Source organism: Nelumbo lutea, chromosome 1 (assembly GCF_056320005.1).
Source record: "Nelumbo lutea isolate HS-2025 chromosome 1, American lotus-T2T, whole genome shotgun sequence".
Classification (NCBI taxonomy): Eukaryota; Viridiplantae; Streptophyta; class Magnoliopsida; order Proteales; family Nelumbonaceae; genus Nelumbo; species Nelumbo lutea.
The window spans coordinates 146,156,584-146,174,606 of NC_142684.1; the positions used below are offsets into that span (position 1 = coordinate 146,156,584).

An 18,023-nucleotide genomic window follows, 5' to 3' on the forward strand; every position below is an offset into this window, starting at 1 on the left:
CACTTGGCCGGATATCAGCTATGCAGTTAGTGTTGTCAGCCAGTACATGCACTCCCCTAGAACTTCTCATCTTCTTGCGGCAGAACGAATATTAGCATACTTGAAGAGATGCCCGGGTAGAGGTATATTACTCAAGAACAATAATCACATGAGGGTGGAAATCTATACAGATGCCGATTGGGCTGGAAGTATTGATGACAGAAGGTCTACCTCTGGATATTGTGCCCTTGTGGGAGGTAACCTTGTCTCTTGGAGGAGTAAGAAGCAGAGTGTTGTTTCCCGCTCCAGTGCTGAAGCGGAATACAGGTCAATGGCTAATGGAGTGGCTGAAATCTTATGGCTGAGGTCACTACTTGAAGAGTTGGGTATTGACTATGAAAAGCCCTTAATGTTGTATTGGGATAATCAGGCAGCTATTAATATAGCCCACAACCCAGTGCAGCATGACAGAACTAAACATATCGAAGTTGATCGACATTTTGTGCGAGAAAGAGTTACATCACATCCAATATGCAGCTCGCGGATATCCTCACCAAGGTTGTACCAAGGAAGAAGTTAGAGACAAACCTGTCCAAGTTGGGCATGATAGATATCTACTCCCAACTTGGGGGGGAGTGTAGAGAACACTGATGTGGGCCCCACTACAGTGGTCCCCACTGTGTTCGTAGGACAGCAGTATTTGTTTCAGTTATAGTAGTGTCAGTTTGAGTCAGTTTGCTAATTCAGCTGTTATTTATTTCAGTTTTATTTACTTTCTTTATTATGTAAGTACCAAGGGCAGATGTGTCCTTTCATCATGTACTAAACATAAACCTATAAATATTAAGAGAGTGACGGCGGCAGTCTATCAGAATCTGTCCCTCTTTTCACCAACTTGTGTTCTCTTGCTTCTCTTCTATTCTCTCCCTTTTCTCTCATCTTCTTTTCTGTCTTACAAACCTAAAACCTTTTAGGATTCAAGACTGATTACAGTCTTGATCTTCTACTAACATCAAGGTGCGGGTAGATCAGGAGGTAGTCATTCCACTTCGTTTGCACAAGTAGTTCACATGCCACTACAAATTATGTATCCACTACAAATAAGGGGGGGACCTCCCTGGATTATAGAGTCAGGAGCCTTAGAACATATGACCAATATTTCCACCATCTTCTCCTCATACCACCTCTACTCTGGAAAAGATAGAGTTTCCACAACCAATGGATCACATGTTCCCATTGTTGGGAAAGGGTCTGTCAAGATAACCGATACCATTACCCTACCTTTCGTCCTTCATGTTCCTAGACTGAGCACTAATCTTTTATCTGTTAGTAGCTTGACAAAGAATTTGAACTGTTCAGTGATTTTTTCTAGTGGTTATTATGTTTTGCAGGATCTAGAATCAAAGAGGACGATTGGGAGTGGTCATGAGGTGAATGGAATCTAACTTATTGATGCGCTTCCCAGTCATTAGAGTCATCATGTCAGTGAGAACATTGAGTCAAAGTCAGTGGGTCAAATTATGCTTTGGCATAATTAGTTAGGGCATTTGTCTTTTGCTTGTTTGCCTATTTTGTTTCCAAAATTGTTTGAATCTGTTAGTTTGTCCATCTTGGAGTGTGAGGGTTACCAACTAGGAAAGCATTGTAGACATTCATTTAAAGCAAGCAATAAAGATGTTCTTCTGTTTTTTATATTGTTCATATTGATGTGTAGGGGCCATACATATTTCCTCTATGGGTGGCTATCAGAATTTTCTTCTATTTGTGAATGATTATTCTCGATACTCTTTGATATATTTGATGAGATCCCATGATGAGGTATTGTCTTTGGTTCAACAATTCTATCAGATGGTGCTGACGCAGTTTGGGATAAGAGTGAAGTGTTTAGATTAGATAATACCAAGGAATACTTTGAAAAAAACTTGGCATCATACCTATTAGAGCATAGAGTAGCCCATCAGAGCAATTGTACATACACTCCACAATAGAATGGTGTAGCAGAAGAACAAACATATTGTGGAAGTAGCAAAACGCATGATGTTGAGCTCTACAGTTCGTTTTTGGGGTGATGCAGTTCTTACAGCAGTTTTTTTTTATTAATCTGGTGCCTTCTCATGTTCTTCAATATAGCACTCCATCCAGACTTCTTTTTCCTAAGGAGATGTTCCATATTCATCTAAGGGTTTTTGGATGTGTATGCTTTGTCCATATTCTTGGTCCTCACCACATAAAGCTGGACTCTAAGGCAAAGAAGTGTATCTTCCTTGGGTATGCAAGAAATCAAAAGGGGTATTGTTGTTATTTTCCAGTCTCCAAGAGTCGGTATGTTAATATGGATGTCGCCCTTTTTGAGTCCACATCTTTTTCTCAAGGGGGAGTGTCTAGGGAAAGAAGTGAGCAATATATACCACTTCCTGTTCTAGCTCCTTTGTCCACTCTAGTGTCTAACCCACCTACTTTGCCACAAACCCAAGTATGCCTCTTGTTTCCTCTAATGGTTTAGTTTCTATTGGTACTACTACCCCTACTCCTAACACCATTGAAGATGACCTAGATCTCCCCATTGCATTCCAGAAAGGGAAAAGGAAGTGTACTGCTCATTGCATCTCACACTATCTTTCCTACAATGGATTATCTCCTTCATACCGGGCCTTCCTTTCCTCTTTCAACTCTGTGTCTATACTCAGGAGTGTTGGTGAGGCTCTCTCCAAACCTGAGTGGAAAACAACTATATAAGAGGAAATGAAAATATTGATTAAAAGTCAAACATGGGAGATTTTGGATTTACCTGATAGCAAGGAGGTAGTTGGATGTAGATGGATTTATACAGTGAAGTACAAGGCTGATGGAAGTATAAAAAGGTACAAGGCAAGGCTGGTTGCAAAAGGGTACACTCAGACTTATGGCATAGATTACTTGAAGATTTTTGCACTAGTGGCAAAGATGAGTTCAGTCTGTATTCTTCTATCACTAGCAGCTACATACACTTGCCCACTCTTCCAACTTGACATGGAATGCTTTTCTTAATGGGGACTTGCAAGAAAAGGTGTCTTCTAGCTGGTTTTTACGATGATGTGGATAAAGGAAAGGTATGTAGATTGAAGAATCTATATGGTTTGAAGCAATTACTCAAAGCTTGGTTTGACAGGTTTAGAAGTGCATTGGTTGTATTGGGCTATATTCAAACTCAATCTGACCATTCTCTTTTTGTGAAAAGGAGGGGTCATTAGTGTCAGTTTTGATAGTGTATGTGGATGACATTGGAGCCACAGGAAATGATCTGAGTGGAATTGATACTTTGAAGAAGATCCTACACAAAGAGTTTGAGATTAAGATCTTGGGGAGCTAAAGTACTTTCTAGGCATTGAGGTGGCAAAGTCCAAGCATGAGATCTTCATCTCATAAAGGAAGTATGTTTTGGACTTACTACAAGATACAAGGAAACTTAAGGCAAAGACAACTGATGCACCTATTGATCAAAACCATAGGATAAATGCTTCAGAAGGTGAACTAGTAAAGGATGTTGGAAGTGTGGTGAGTCAATACATGCATGCCGCACGACTACTTACCATATGTTGCATTTGACTTGCAACTTGCTAATGTTCTTACAAAAGGTGTTGCAATAAAAAAACTGGAGCATGATCTACACGAGTTGGGAATGTGTGGCATCCACTCCCAATTTGAGGGGGAGCGTTGAGTTTTGGGCTGATATCACTTGTTTTTTATTTAAATAGCATAGTTAGGGAATTATTGGGCCCAAGGCACTTTAGTTTGTGTTTAAGAGTGTTTATTTAGACTTTACAAGTAGCCAACTTACTAAGGGCATACTTGTCTTTGTATTCAATTTTTATTTGTAAGTATATAAGCTAATGAAAGGGGCAGCCAAACCAAATTTTGGCTTTCCCCATTCTCTTCAATTTCTCTCCTCTTTTCTTCTCTACATAAACCTTCTCTTTCTCTTTCTTTTTCTCTTTCCTACACAGATTTTATATCAAAACAGATCTACACTTTTCTACTCATTGTTAAATTATGATAACTTAAATCATTTCTTACCACTTAAAACCATGTCCTTTTTGGTTTGCTCCTAACCCTTCTAGCCCCTTCAATTTGCAACAAATCACTTCTTCAGGGGCCTTTATAGAGGTAGAAATGCAAGATGTTCGAAATCACATTATCCATTTGAAGTAATGCACTTAGGAGAAAAATAGACAAATTTGTCTATGTATTGGGAATAGTACAACAAGGGGAGACTTCTACTTGATACTAAATATTACAAGGATGATTATCTGAGGCTGATCATCTCTCCAATCTTATATAGTCTAAAATTTACTGATTAATCAAATTTCCATTGTTTCTGATCAGAAGAAAAAGGAACTTGAAAGTTTCACATGCTTGAATTGTTGAATGCTTGAAGCACTTTGGTATTACAGTTTCTTTATTTTTTTGATAATTTCAAAAATTTTCTCCTTGATTTGAAAAGGAACACCCCTTTGCTTGAACCTTGGCACTTTCAAAACCCTGGATGAGAATTGAATAATGAGATCTAACAGGCTTTGTGCATATTTTTTTCTAATTTAATGACTTCCACCAATGAAGCCAGTTCAGGTCATTGATATGTTAGAAGACATCTTTAAATCAACAATGGCATTGCCGATGAAGTGGGTCAAACATCAATCTAACAGGTTCTAGAAGGTATACTGACTAATTGATTTCCTTTGTGTAGTTCTTTATGTTTCTATGGGTTCTTCTATGGGGTTTGGTCATCAAAAGCCATCAAAGGATAAAGATCACTCTTCTTATATAGGTACTCATCAGCTTAGATGAGTGGTTGACAAAGAAAAGTACGGTGGGGAAGCAGCAGATCGGATAGCCAATGCTTGTCCAACATCTTTTTACTTCATAAGTTCATACTCATTGCCATCTAGAACTGGAACCTCCCTATTTTAACCCCTGTCCTGACAGTTTTCTGCCGATTCTACCTTGGTCCATCCATTACCTTGTCCTACTTCTAAGGGGATTCTGATATGGTGATTGACTGGTTGATCATTGAAGGATGATTCTGTTGGCTGTCATTCTGCAAATTTCATGAGAAGAGCTGAGACTTTGCACCCACCATTGGGTGACTCATTCTACTGTGCTCACTAGTTCTTCATATGCCTTCATCCCATGATTGTCAGAATCCAAGGTAGCTAGGTGCTCTATTAGCCTATGTGTATATTCTGTTACCTCCAAAGATTTGACTGTTGCAGAGGTTTGCCTCCAGTATTACACAGAATATGGAGAAGGAACCTAGTTTTTCCAAGCATGAAGTCCATATATCTTTATTGCTTTACTTGTTGATGTGGTAGCTTATTAGATATGTGTGGAAGTACTCAACAGTGTGAATTATATTGTAAGGAATTAAATAATAGGTTAACTCATTTATGAATTGTAGATAAGCATGTCAATGAGAATCTTTTAACAGTGAAGTTACTGCCATATATTTATTGGTTTTAGAGACATTTAGGCTATTTAGATGTTTTCTTATTAGAAAACAAAGTTAGGGATTACATACGACTTATTATTCAATGTATGGGAATCATGGATTCTTTTAATCTTAGAACATATAAAAGATTTTAGTTTGATTGGTATGAAAGATGTAATTGCAAAAGTGGACGTATTGGATGAAGAAATGGGTTATAAAGATGGACCTGCAATCACTTGCCTATTCAAACTCTACATGGGCTGGCTAACTACTCAGATTTTTCCTCTTATCTATTGGTTCTATGGCAGACTTGTCAGTTTTGAATGATTTTGGCTTTTCAACTGAGAACTGCTTCAGTTTTTGAAATATGCTTCTTGAAACATTGATGCTTGTTCAAGAGTATTTACAATATTTGCAGGGATGTTTGTTGTAAATAAACTTTTGACTAGGCACTAAAATTTTTTACTATTTGCAGGGATGGACCTTTCTGTTTGTGCTATTTTATATTTATAATACCAGTAGCATTACCTATAAAAATGAGCTTGTACTCTGCACATATTTTTGGACCTTTATTTTGTATCTATTCAAAATTGAACTTCTGTTTTGCAAAAGGCCATCTATTCTGTTCTATGTTGTCATAGTTATTTTTCTTTTTTACTCATTTGAGTTTCCACGTAGAATGATTTTATGTTTGTTTTCAACCATCTCCTTCAGGGTTAAACAACCACATAGAGGTTTTCAACCTCTATTGCTAGAGGTCCAGGCATACTCATGATACTTGTTGGGACCTTCATGGGAAGCCAAAGTGGGCTCAAGAGTTGAGTAAGAAATCAGGTTCCGATCAGAGTAAGAAACCAGGACAATAGGGTCCAAGGAAGTTCAATGCAGCAAATATGGCTTCTCAGGAGACTCAGTTAGCTACTACTACTGTGAGTCTACATCGACTCCTTTGTGTCTACATCAAGCATAGATCCTCCCTCAACTTCCTTTACATCTACATCAGGTAGCTCTACTGCAGCTTTCCATGTTTTTTCTCATTCCTCTGACTTTCATTGGAAATTTGATTTTGGGGCTTAAAACCATATGACTGATAAGTCAAATTGTTTTTGGTCCTATAATCTTCTTTTTGGCAGGGACAAGATGAGACTAGCTGATGGTTTGTTTTCCACCATAACTGGTTAAGGAACCATCTCCCTTCCCTTTGGTCTTACTCTTTGTAATGTTCTGCATGTTCCAAAGTTATTCATTAACTTGTTTGCTATTAGTAGTATTACTAATTTGTTAAATTGTTCAGCAACCTTCTTTCCCTCTTCTTGTGTAATACAGGGTTTGGCCTTGAGGAAGACAATTGATAGAGGTAGTATGGTGGACAGGCTCTACATGCTAGGGAATAAGGCTAGTCTTGTAGTCACAGAATCTAAGAGTCAATTTAGTAAGAGTTGGGCCTATTTATGGCATAGTTGTCTTGGTCATTTATCATTTGAATCATTGAAAACTTTATTTCTAGAGTTGTTTATGTTAGTGTTAGTGTTAGTGTTTGAATTTACATGTCAAATTTGTCAGCTAAACAAACATTGTAGAGTTCATTTTTCTTCAACAAATAATAAATATGAATTTCCTATCCATATTGTTTATTCTAATTTTTGGGGCCTTGTTACTTTGCCTTTTGAGACTGACTATAAGTATTTTACTACACTTGTTGATGACTACTCCAGATATAAATGGGTGTATCCCATGCGACCCAGAGATGAAATGCCAAAAATTGTAAAAGACTTCCTACACATGATTTTTACCCAGTTGTAGGCTGAAATCCAAATCTTCCAGTTGGACAATGCCAAAGAGTATTTCCACAATGACCTCATAGAGTTTTTTGCCATGTGTGGATCCCTTCACCGCATCTCATGTGCTCAAACACCTCAACAAAATGGTGTTGTTGGAAGAAAAAATTGACATCTTCTTAAAGTTTCCCATGGATTACAAATACATATGAATGTTCCAAAACGTTTTTGGCTAGATATTGTTTTATGTGTTGCATATCTCATCAATTGTATGCCATCTTGTTAGTTGGAGTACAAGGCCCCACATCAACTCATGTTTCCCAAAGCTCTCTTATTTCCTATTCCTATGCGTGTGTTTGGTTGTCGTTGTTTCATGCAAGACCTGTCCCCACTCATGGTATGGTAAACTTGACCCTCGTATTATTCCTTGCGTCTTTCTAGGGTGTCCTTCTCAAAAAAGTTACCGGTGTTTTGATCCTGTCTCCTGAAAGTACTATGTTTCTGTGGATGTGTCCTTTAAGAGTGACCTTTTTTTCTCTATTTCTCCTCAAGGGAGAGTAGGGTTGAGGAGAAATATATTCAGGTTGAGCTTCCTCCTCTTCCTAATCCTCATTCGTTTTGTGTCTTATTTTGTCGTCACAAGGGCCAGTTGAGTTCAAGAGACATGGAGCATCTGAAAGTTGTATCATACTATCACCAACATCATTAGATTCCTTAGGGGCAGATCCTACCCAACTAAGTATTCTTATTCCCATTGATGTGTTTGATCCTATTGCCATTGATACTTCTACTGTTGATGACCTAGACCTTCCTATTGCTCAAAGGGAGTTAGGTCTTGCACTACCATGCATCCCATTTCCCATTTTGTTTCTTGGAGAACATCTCACATTCTTTTTGTGCCTTCTTCTCTTCCATTGACAATGTCTCTATTCCTAAAAATGTGGCAGAAGCTCTCTTAGTGCCTAAATGGACAAATGCAATGAAAGAACAATTCAATGCTTTACATAAAAATGGCACATGGGAATTGGTAGATCTTCATAAAGGAAAGGAACCAGTGGATGTTATAGTGAAACACAGGGGAGATGGCATAATGGAAAGATATAAAGCCCGATTAGTAGCAAAAGGGTTTACTCAGGTGTATAGAGTAGATTATGTAGAGATTTTTTCTCTAATAGCTAAGATAAACTCTATCAAAGTCCTTTTTTGTCTAGCAACTAACCTTGATTGGGACACGTTTATCAGTTGGATATCAAAAATGTCTTTCTCAACAATGACCTTGAAAAAGAAGTGTACATGGTGCAACCCCCTAGTTTCCATGCTCAAGGCAATGAGGAAAAGTGTGTAGGCTAAAAAAGTCCCTATATGGCCTAAAACAATTACTAAAGGGCTTGGTTCAGAAAGTTTCATTTAGCCATGTAGCAGATAGGCTACAACCAATGTTAGTCTAGTCATACATTATTTGTGGAAAGAGGGGAAGGTAAAATTGCATCATGATATATGTTGATGGCATAATAAACACTAGTAATTGGAAAGCTAAAATTCAAAAGCTGAAGAAGTTCCTTGCTACTTAGTTTGAGGTGAAACATCTAGGTCCCTTACGGTAATTTCTTGGAATTGAAGTTGCCTGTTCACAAAAGGATCTTCATTTCGCAAAGGAAATACATCCTAGATCTGTTACAAGATTTAGAAAAGATACGGGTGAAGCCAATTGACTCCCACATTGATCCAAATTACAAATTGGGTGACTATCATGGTAAGACTATCAAATATGTGAAGCAATTTCAGAGACTGGTGGGAAGGTTTCTATATTTGTCCATGGCCCAGCCAGACATTCCTTATGTTGTGGGTGTTCTTAGTCAATTCATGCACGCCCTAAGACTGCTCACTAAGAAGCAACCAAGAGAATCCTCAAATACCTCAACAAGTATGGGCATTTGAAGGTTAAAGTGTATACAAATGCTGATTGGGCTAGACTTGTTGATGATAGAAAATCCACCACTTACTAGGCTAGATTTGCTACTTAGGCTAGATCTTAGTCAATTCATGCATTCCCCTAACACCACTCACTTAGAAGCAGCCAAGAGAATCCTTAGATATCTCAACAAGTTGCTAGGGGCTGGTTTATTGTTCCAAAAGCATGGGCATTTAAAGGTAGAAGTGTATACAAATGTTGATTCGGCTAGATCTATTGATGACAGAAAATCCACCAATGGTTATTGTACCTTTAGGAACCTAGTTAGATGGAGAAGCAAGAAAGAAATGTTGTGGCTAGGTCTATTGCTGAAGCTGAGTACTGGGCAATTGTCTCATGGAGTGGTTGAGATTATGTCGATAAAAAATTTGTTGAGTGAGCTAGGATTTACAGTTGATAATCCCATGTCCTTATATTGTGATAATAAGACTACTATCAACACTGTAGCCAACCCTCTTCTCCATGATAGAACAGATGTGATTCATTCCAATAAAAGAATGGTAAAATATTTCAGATTATAGGAGAAAAGAAGAAGAAGAAGAAGAAGAAGAAGAAGAAGAAGAAAAAGATGGAGAATAAGGGAGAAATAAGGAGAAGTTCAATAATCTCCTCTCACCCCTCACTAATTCTTTTATTAATCTCCATTAACTAGGTTAATTACAAATCTGCCCTTAAGTGGGTGGCCAGATAACCAAGAACTTATAAAAGAGATCAACAGGCCCATAAAGACAGGTCCATTAACATACAAAACAAATAACATATTACTTAAACATGAAAACAGATATTAGGACCCATTCAGCCCAGTCTCTCTACAAGAACCAAGCATATTGAGGTGGACAAGCACTTTAATAGGGAGAAACTTGTTAGTGGAGCAGTGTGTACTCCCTATGTCAGTTCTGAAGAGCAGCTTGCAAACATCTTTGTAGAGAACACTGATGTGGGCCCCACAGCTACGGTCCCACTATGTTCGTAGGGTAGAAGACGTTCTAGTCTGCCTAGGGTTAGCTATTGGTCATTTAGTTGTTTCAGTTGTTATTTATTTCAGTCTTTGTTTTACTCTATTTGTTATGTAAAGACTAAGGGCAGATCTATCATTTCCATGTAATGAGCATAACCTATAAATATTAATTAAAGTGGCGGCGGCAGAACATTAAGCTTCTGCTCCTCCTTTCAACCCTTGTGTTCTACTGCTTCTCCTCCCTCTTTCTCTTCTCTCCTCTTTCTTTCTTCTTATCTTCGATCCTGAGATTCATTAGGGTTCAAGACTGATAACAGTCCTGAACTTCTAGTTGGTATCAGAGCCAAGTTCTCTCATGTGAGTCTAGTCCAGCCGACCACATGAGAACCATCTAAGGCGGGAAGCTGAGAAAGCAGAGTTCGTTGACTGGTTCTTGGAGATCTCCAGAGGATTAGCAGTTGTTTGAAGAAGTGTCACAGTTGTAGCAAGTTGGTGATCAGGAAGAATCAAAGAAGGCTAGGGTTCAGGTAACCTTGGTAGGCAGCGAACTGCATTCTACTGTAAGTTTTTACTTTCTGAGAGAAGTAACATCAGAAAAGATAGGTTGGACCTATCCAGTAAGGGTGGCCGAACTACTCTAGGGTTTTATCTCTCTATTCTCTAGGGTTTCTCTAGGGTTTTGTCTTATCCCTACGGCAAACCCTAGTATTAGGCCGAAACTTGTGATCTTATTCCTGCGGCAAACCCTAGAATTCTCCTCAACACTGATCAGTTTTAGGGTTTCATATTAACCCTAATACAAACCTTATCCGTACGGCTCTTAGGACTGATTAAAACCTCGAATGAGCTTCAGCATATCAGATTGCTCTTCAAACTGTGTTTCAGTCTTCTTTTGGGGTTTCGAACACTTTTGAAGGGGTGAAAACAGTTCGGACTGTTGCTGTTGTGTGTGGTTATTGATTTCAGATCAGTCGTATATATATTTCATGCACATCTATCGTGAGTACAGATTGGTTCTCTACTGATTTTGTGACTGTTGTTGGGAGTTCTAGTGCTGGTTTTGACTGTAGTAACCATAATCTTTGATATTTCTGGTTCTTGACTGAAATGGAGTTTAAGAATCAGGCAGAAGGCAGTTTTGGGAACAGCAGTTATGGTGGTGGTTTTGAGACAGGTTTTCAGATTACAACCGTAAAGTTTGATGGATCAAACTACTTGGAATGTGCCCAATCAGCCATGATGGCTATTGGGGGAAGGGGCAAAGTAGGGTATCTCTTGGGAGATGTAGCAGAACCTTCCAAGGGAGACCCTATGTATACCAAGTGGGCCCAAGAAAACTACTTGGTTATGACATGGCTCTGTAATTCAATGCAGCCCCATATCAGCCAAAATTACTTATGGGCAAAGACAGCCAAGGAGATATGGAATGTGATGAAAGAGACTTACTCCCAACCCCTTAATGTTGCCAGAGCATATGAGTTGAAATGTGAGGTGAATGCCCTTAAACAAGGAGAGAAACCGGTGTTGGTCTATTTCTCTAACTTGCAGTCCCTATGGCATGAGATTGATCACTTAGAGACTCTTGAGTGGGAAAGTCCGAAAGATGCTCAGATACATAGAAAGCACATTGAGACAAACAGAGTGTTTGAGTTTCTGGCAGGACTGAATTCAGAATATGATATTGTGAGGCAGCAGATCTTGACCAAAGATAGTGTGACCCTCTCTCAGGCATACTCCTTAGTGCACAGTGAAGAGACCAGGAGGAAAGTCATGATGCAACCTCAGCCGCTTACACCTGCCTTGGTAGCTGTCAAACCCAAAACAGAGGGTGATTCAGAGAGGGATGGAAAAAAGGAAGATAAAAGGGATGTGGTGTGTGAGCATTGCAAAAAACCTAAACACACAAAAGAAACATGTTGGAAGCTACATCCACATTTGGTCCCGGCAAAGTTGAGAAATAAAAGGAGTAATGCTCATGTGGCTACGACTACTGATTCAGCATCCTCATCTGGCACGAGAGGCACACCATTAGAGACCTTAGCTGCAGTTCGGGCAGTTCTAATACAATTGGAGAAGGAAGTTGGCAGTTCAGCCCAGTTACCGCAGTCATCATCAGCTCCGGCTACATCAGCCTTTGCACACTCAGGTACTCGAGCCTCAGCCTACCATGCCTCCGCTCCAGGTACTACTGAACCGTGTTGGGTAATAGATTCAAGTGCATCTGACCATATGACCAGCTTGCCCTCTTTGTTTACTACTTATCACTTATCTTCTGGTAGAGATAAAGTATCTATAGCTGATGGTTCTCTTGTCCCTATTTCTGGCAAGGGTGACATCAAACTGTTAGATACTATATCCTTGTCCTCTGTCTTGCATGTTCCTAAACCGGATACTAACCTCCTTTCCGTCAGTAGCATTACCAAACATTTGAACTGCTCAGTAACTTTCTTTCCTGACCGATGTGTTTTTCAGGACATGGAGATGAAGAAGGTGATTGGGACTGGCTGTGAGACGAATGGGATCTATCTGCTCGGGGAGAGTTCTCGTCGGGAAGAGTCAATGGATAAGAAGTTACTTGTTTCTCAAGTTGTGAGTCCGGTTATGTTGTGGCATAACCGATTGGGTCATTTATCTTTTCGGTCCTTGAAGAGTCTGTTTCCTACTTTGTTTGAGTCTGTTGAGTCATCTCAGTTGAAGTGTGAAAGTTGTGAGTTGGCTAAACATTGTAGAAACTCTTATTCAGTGAGTAATAAAATGAGTAATAGTTCTTTTGATATTGTGCATACTGATGTTTGGGGGCCATATCACATTCCTTCTATGGGGGGGTACAGGTATTTTTTGCTATTTGTTGATGACCACACCCGGTTTTCATGAGTTTATCTTATGCGATCACGAGATGAGGTGCCCGTCCTGACCCAAAACTTCCACCAAATGATCCTAACACAATTTGATGCCAGGATAAAAGTGCTTAGATCTGATAATGCAAAGGAATACTTTGCTAAGCCATTGGCATCGTACCTCCTTAATCATGGGGTTATCCACCAGAGCACGTGTCCTCATACACCTCAGCAGAATGGGGTTGCAGAGAGGAAGAATAGGCACATCTTGGAGGTGGCTAGAAGTATTATGTTTACCTCCAACGTCCCTATTCGCTTCTGGGGTGATGCTATCCTTACGGCGGTATATCTTATTAATCGGATTCCTTCTCGAGTTCTTGATATGAAACCTCCTTTTTCCCTTCTATACCCCAATGAGGAGTTGTTCACCATTCCCCTCAAGACATTTGGTTGTACCTGTTTTGTTCAGCTTCTTGGTCCAAATCACTCCAAGTTTTAACCCAAGGCCTCCAAATGCATCTTTCTTGGTTATACACAAACTCAAAAGGGTCATTTTTGTTATGATCCTGTCTCAGGGAAGAAGTTTGAATCCATGGATTTCACTTTCTTTGAGGAGACACCCTACTATTCTCGGGTCTCTCCTTAGGGGGAGTGTAGTGAGCGTGGAGATTTGGGTCTTTTTCTTCAGGGGGAGGAGGAGTGCAGTGAGGACAGGGTTAATACCTTTGGGGCTGTTCCTTTACCTATTCCAGTTGATGATGAGGGCTGTAGTGATGAGGGTTGTAGTAGTGAGGGTGGTCAAAGGGATCGGGAGTTGAGAGTCTATCACAGGCGATGCAGGTAGATTGATCCTGGTCATCAGCAGTCCCAACCAACTACAATCTTTTCTGCGGCTCCAAGTCCAGATATTACAGTCCCAGGGCCCACAGAGACTCCTTCCAATGTTGCTACCTCACCCTCTGCAGATGACCTTGACCTTCCCATTGCCCTCCGTAAAGGAAAACGGCATTGCACCACATCTACAGCCCACTGCATCTCCCAGTTTTTGTCCTATGATCGCCTATCTCCCTCCTACAGGTCCTATCTCACCTCTGTTGCTGATGTCCCTATTCCGAGAATAGTGCAAAAAGCCCTATCAGTCCCGGAGTGGAGAGGTGCAATGCAAGTTGAAATGGATGCCCTGTTGAAAAATAAGACCTAGGAGCTAGTTGACTTGCCCAAAGGAAAGAAACCAACTGGATGCAGGTGGGTATTTACTGTGAAGCACAATGCGGATGGTTCCATTGAGAGGTACAAAGCTCGGCTAGTTGCAAAAGAGTTCACTCAGACTTATGGTATAGATTACTTGGAGACATTTGCCCCGGTAGCCAAGATGACCACCATTCGGGTTCTATTATCTCTTGCAGCAAGCTACACTTGGCCTTTGTACCAAATGGATGTTAAGAATGCCTTCCTGAATGGGGACTTGCAGGAACAGGTTTACATGCAGTTGCCTCCTAGGTTCTATGATACAGAGGCAGGTAAGAAGGTCTGCCGGCTCAATAAGGCATTGTATGGTTTGAAGCAGTCACCTAGAGCTTGGTTCGACAGATCCAGACTAGCCCTTGGGAAGTTCGGTTATGTACAGGCCCAGTCAGATCATACACTGTTCATCAAGAGGGTGGAGTCGTCACTGACACTACTTGCAGTTTATGTTGATGATATTGTGGTCACAGGAAACGACAACCATGAGATTGAGTCCCTCAAACAACTCCTTCATCAAGAGTTTGAGGTGAAAGATCTGGGTACACTACGGTATTTTTTGGGTATTGAGGTTGCTAGATCTAAGCAGGGGATCTTTGTCTCTCAGAGGAAATATGTGTTAGATCTCTTGGTTGAAACTGGAAAGCTAGGTGTCAAACCTGCAGATACACCCATTGAACAGAACCACAGGATTAATGCAGAGAGTGGGGAGCTGCTTGAGGACAAAGTTATGTTCCAGCGGTTAGTGGGAAAGCTCCTATATCTATGCCTTACCCGACCAGACATCAGTTATGCCGTTAGTGTTATCAGTCAGTACATGCATTCTCCTAGAACCACGCACCTTCTAGCAGCAGAAAGAATACTAGCATACTTGAAGAGATGCCCTGGTAGAGGTATACTGTTCAAGAACAATGACCACATGAAGGTGGAAGTCTATACGGATGTCGATTGGGCTGGGAGTGTTGATGACAGAAGGTCTACCTCTGGATATTGTGCTCTTGTGGGATGTAACCTGGTTTCTTGGCGGAGTAAGAAACAAAGTGTTGTCTCTCGATCCAGTGCTGAAGCTGAGTACAGGTCAATGGCTAATGGAGTGGCTGAAAGTCTTTGGCTGAGATCACTACTTGAGGAGTTGGGTGTTGAGTATGAGAAGCCCCTGATGTTGTATTGTGATAATCAAGCGGCTATTAATATAGCACACAACCCAGTGCAGCATGACAGGACTGAACATATTGAAGTTGATCGACACTTTGTACGAGAGAGGGTCTCATCACAAGAAGTATGTCTCCCATACATCACCTCCAATATGCAACTGGCAGATATCCTCACTAAAGTTGTATCACGAAAGAAGCTAGAGGCAGATCTATCCAAGTTGGGAATGATAAACATTTATTCCCAACTTGAGGGGGAGTGTAGAGAACACTGATGTGGGTCCCACAGCTACGGTCCCACTGTGTTCGTAGGGTAGAAGACGTTCTAGTCTGCCTAGGGTTAGCTATTGGTCATTTAGTTGTTTCAGTTGTTATTTATTTCAGTCTTTGTTTTACTCTATTTGTTATGTAAAGACTAAGGGCAGATCTGTCCTTTCCATGTAATGAGCATAACCTATAAATATTAATTAAAGTGGCGGCGGCAAAACATTAAGCTTCTACTCCTCCTTTCAACCCTTGTGTTCTATTGCTTCTCCTCCCTCTTTCTTTCTTCTTATCTTCGATCCTGAGATTCATTAGGGTTCAAGATTGATAACAGTCCTGAACTTCTAGTATCTTCACAAAGGGCCTACATCACTTGCGGCATAATGATTTATGTGATAAGTTGGGCATGATTGACATCTATGTCCAAACTTGAGGGGGAATGTTAAAAAAACTGTCATTGGTTCACTTTTAGTGGACAAACTGTTCTCCACTCTTTCTTCTCTTCTCTTTTCTTGTTGCTTTCTACTATTATTTTTCAGGTTAATAGATGTAATGAATGGGGAAGTGATTTTGGTAATTTCTTGAATGCCAATTTTCCTGTAGCAATTAAATGGTTAGTGCCAAGGTTTAAACAAGTTGGGCATACCAGTGAAATGTGATAATGATCTCCACAATTTAATGCTTATGACCCCCCCCATACATGGTACACTACATCGCAAATTGTTTTCACTTGTTTTTAACACTTCAGAAACAACTGTAGAACTGTACTCCCATTTGTACCCTCTCCAAAGAAATATGACAAGTGCAAATAGGGTTGTACTGTAAAACTGAACTAAATTTACACTCCCATGAATTTGCACCAGTGCACAAGCATTTTGCATAACTTAAGTAGAACTATTTGAGATGAAGAGATAAATTAAAACAAAATATTTGAGTTTCAAATATCAGGACTTATAATGTCGATACTTGTGTTTTAACAAACAATTAAAAATTCAAGTCAATATACTGCACTGCACTGCAGTGCATCTAACAGGGTTTATATAAAACAAGGGGAGAACGAAAAAAAAAAATGTAAACTACAGCATCAATGATTAAGGAATTGTTTAAAAATACTACTGTTTTCATAAATTAAAATCTTGGGATGCTAGTATACCTTCATTTCAGTAATATATGTATAAATTAATTGTTAAGAAACTGTAAGCTTGAAAAGTGAAATACAATTTATCTTCTAGCTCAAAGACATGAGAAATTCTCATGGTGAAGAAAGAGATGAAAATTTTCAAGACATTTTTGGTGAAGGCAAGGAACCCAAAATTTATGTAATAATCTTTTACTACAGTAAAACAAAAGGAATAATCCAGGACAAAATCCACAATAAACCCTGTTTAGATCCAGGATTATGTGTTTTATTAGCAACCTTCCATGGAAATAGTGAGAAAATTAGATAATTTTATTTGTTGAAGTCAATAAATTTAGCCACTAATGAATGACAAGAAGAATGAAAATTCCTAAGCACGAAAATATGTTATGTCAACATAAACATATTACTATAATAGGTCCATAACTTTTGTTAAGAATGTTAGTTTGGTGGAAAAGCATTTCATACTGTAGGCACTCATCCAGATCTAATTACTGAAATAGAAAATTAGTAGAGGCATATTGAATGACATGTTAGGGATATTAAAATGCCCCTAAACATGTCATCTGATAGGTTTTGGGTAAGAAGAGGTTCTGTGAGAACTCAGGAAGGGGAAATCAACATGATTTTTGGTAGACAGAGCACAATGGCGGGGCAGATTTGTGTAGTTGACACAAAATAGTCGGGATTAAGGATGATTTGAGTTAAGGTATATTGAATGTTCAAAAGTAGAAATGACTCTAATGGATGCCTAAAATTCTTAGTAGTGTCTTTGTGAATGAAATGGTGAAGGCTGTGAATACAAAAATACATACCAATTTACGCATCAAGCGCTCAAAGCACCAAAATGCATCTGCTTCATTTTCGAGGAGAATTATCATTGGAGAGCAAAGATCACTCATTCCTGGTCAGCAATTTTAAAAAATTCATATGTTTCACTATTGTGTTTTGAACAGTAAACAGGGAAGCAATTACAGAACTGGACTCTGAAATTTGTTAGAAAAACAAAGATATCTTTGTTACAGTCATTATATGGTTCATTCTAGTCTCATAAATCACCCAATTCTGTCACTTAATGAGCAATTACATTTCCTAGATACAACAAGGGTACGACACACCTACAATGTAGATGTAACATGTGGTGTTGATATTGAACTATTCCACACAAGTGCTGCACTCATTTTAAGTATTTGTCTAGCATAGCTCAGAAATTACAAAAGAAAATGTAGAGAGACTGGAC

General features: G+C 39.4%; 1 protein-coding gene across 4 annotated transcripts in view; it reads right to left on the minus strand.

Annotated features, from left to right (window-relative positions):
* LOC148878182 (rab GTPase-activating protein 22-like) overlaps window positions 1-18,023 on the minus strand; it is an 86,002-nt gene that overhangs the window by 49,099 nt on the left and 18,880 nt on the right. For all 4 annotated transcript variants that reach the window (XM_088950442.1, XM_088950462.1, XM_088950452.1 and 1 more), the window contains one exon: window positions 17,599-17,687. In XM_088950442.1, coding sequence (XP_088806568.1) covers window positions 17,599-17,687 — 89 coding nt within the window. The remainder of the gene's footprint in view (window positions 1-17,598; window positions 17,688-18,023) is intronic.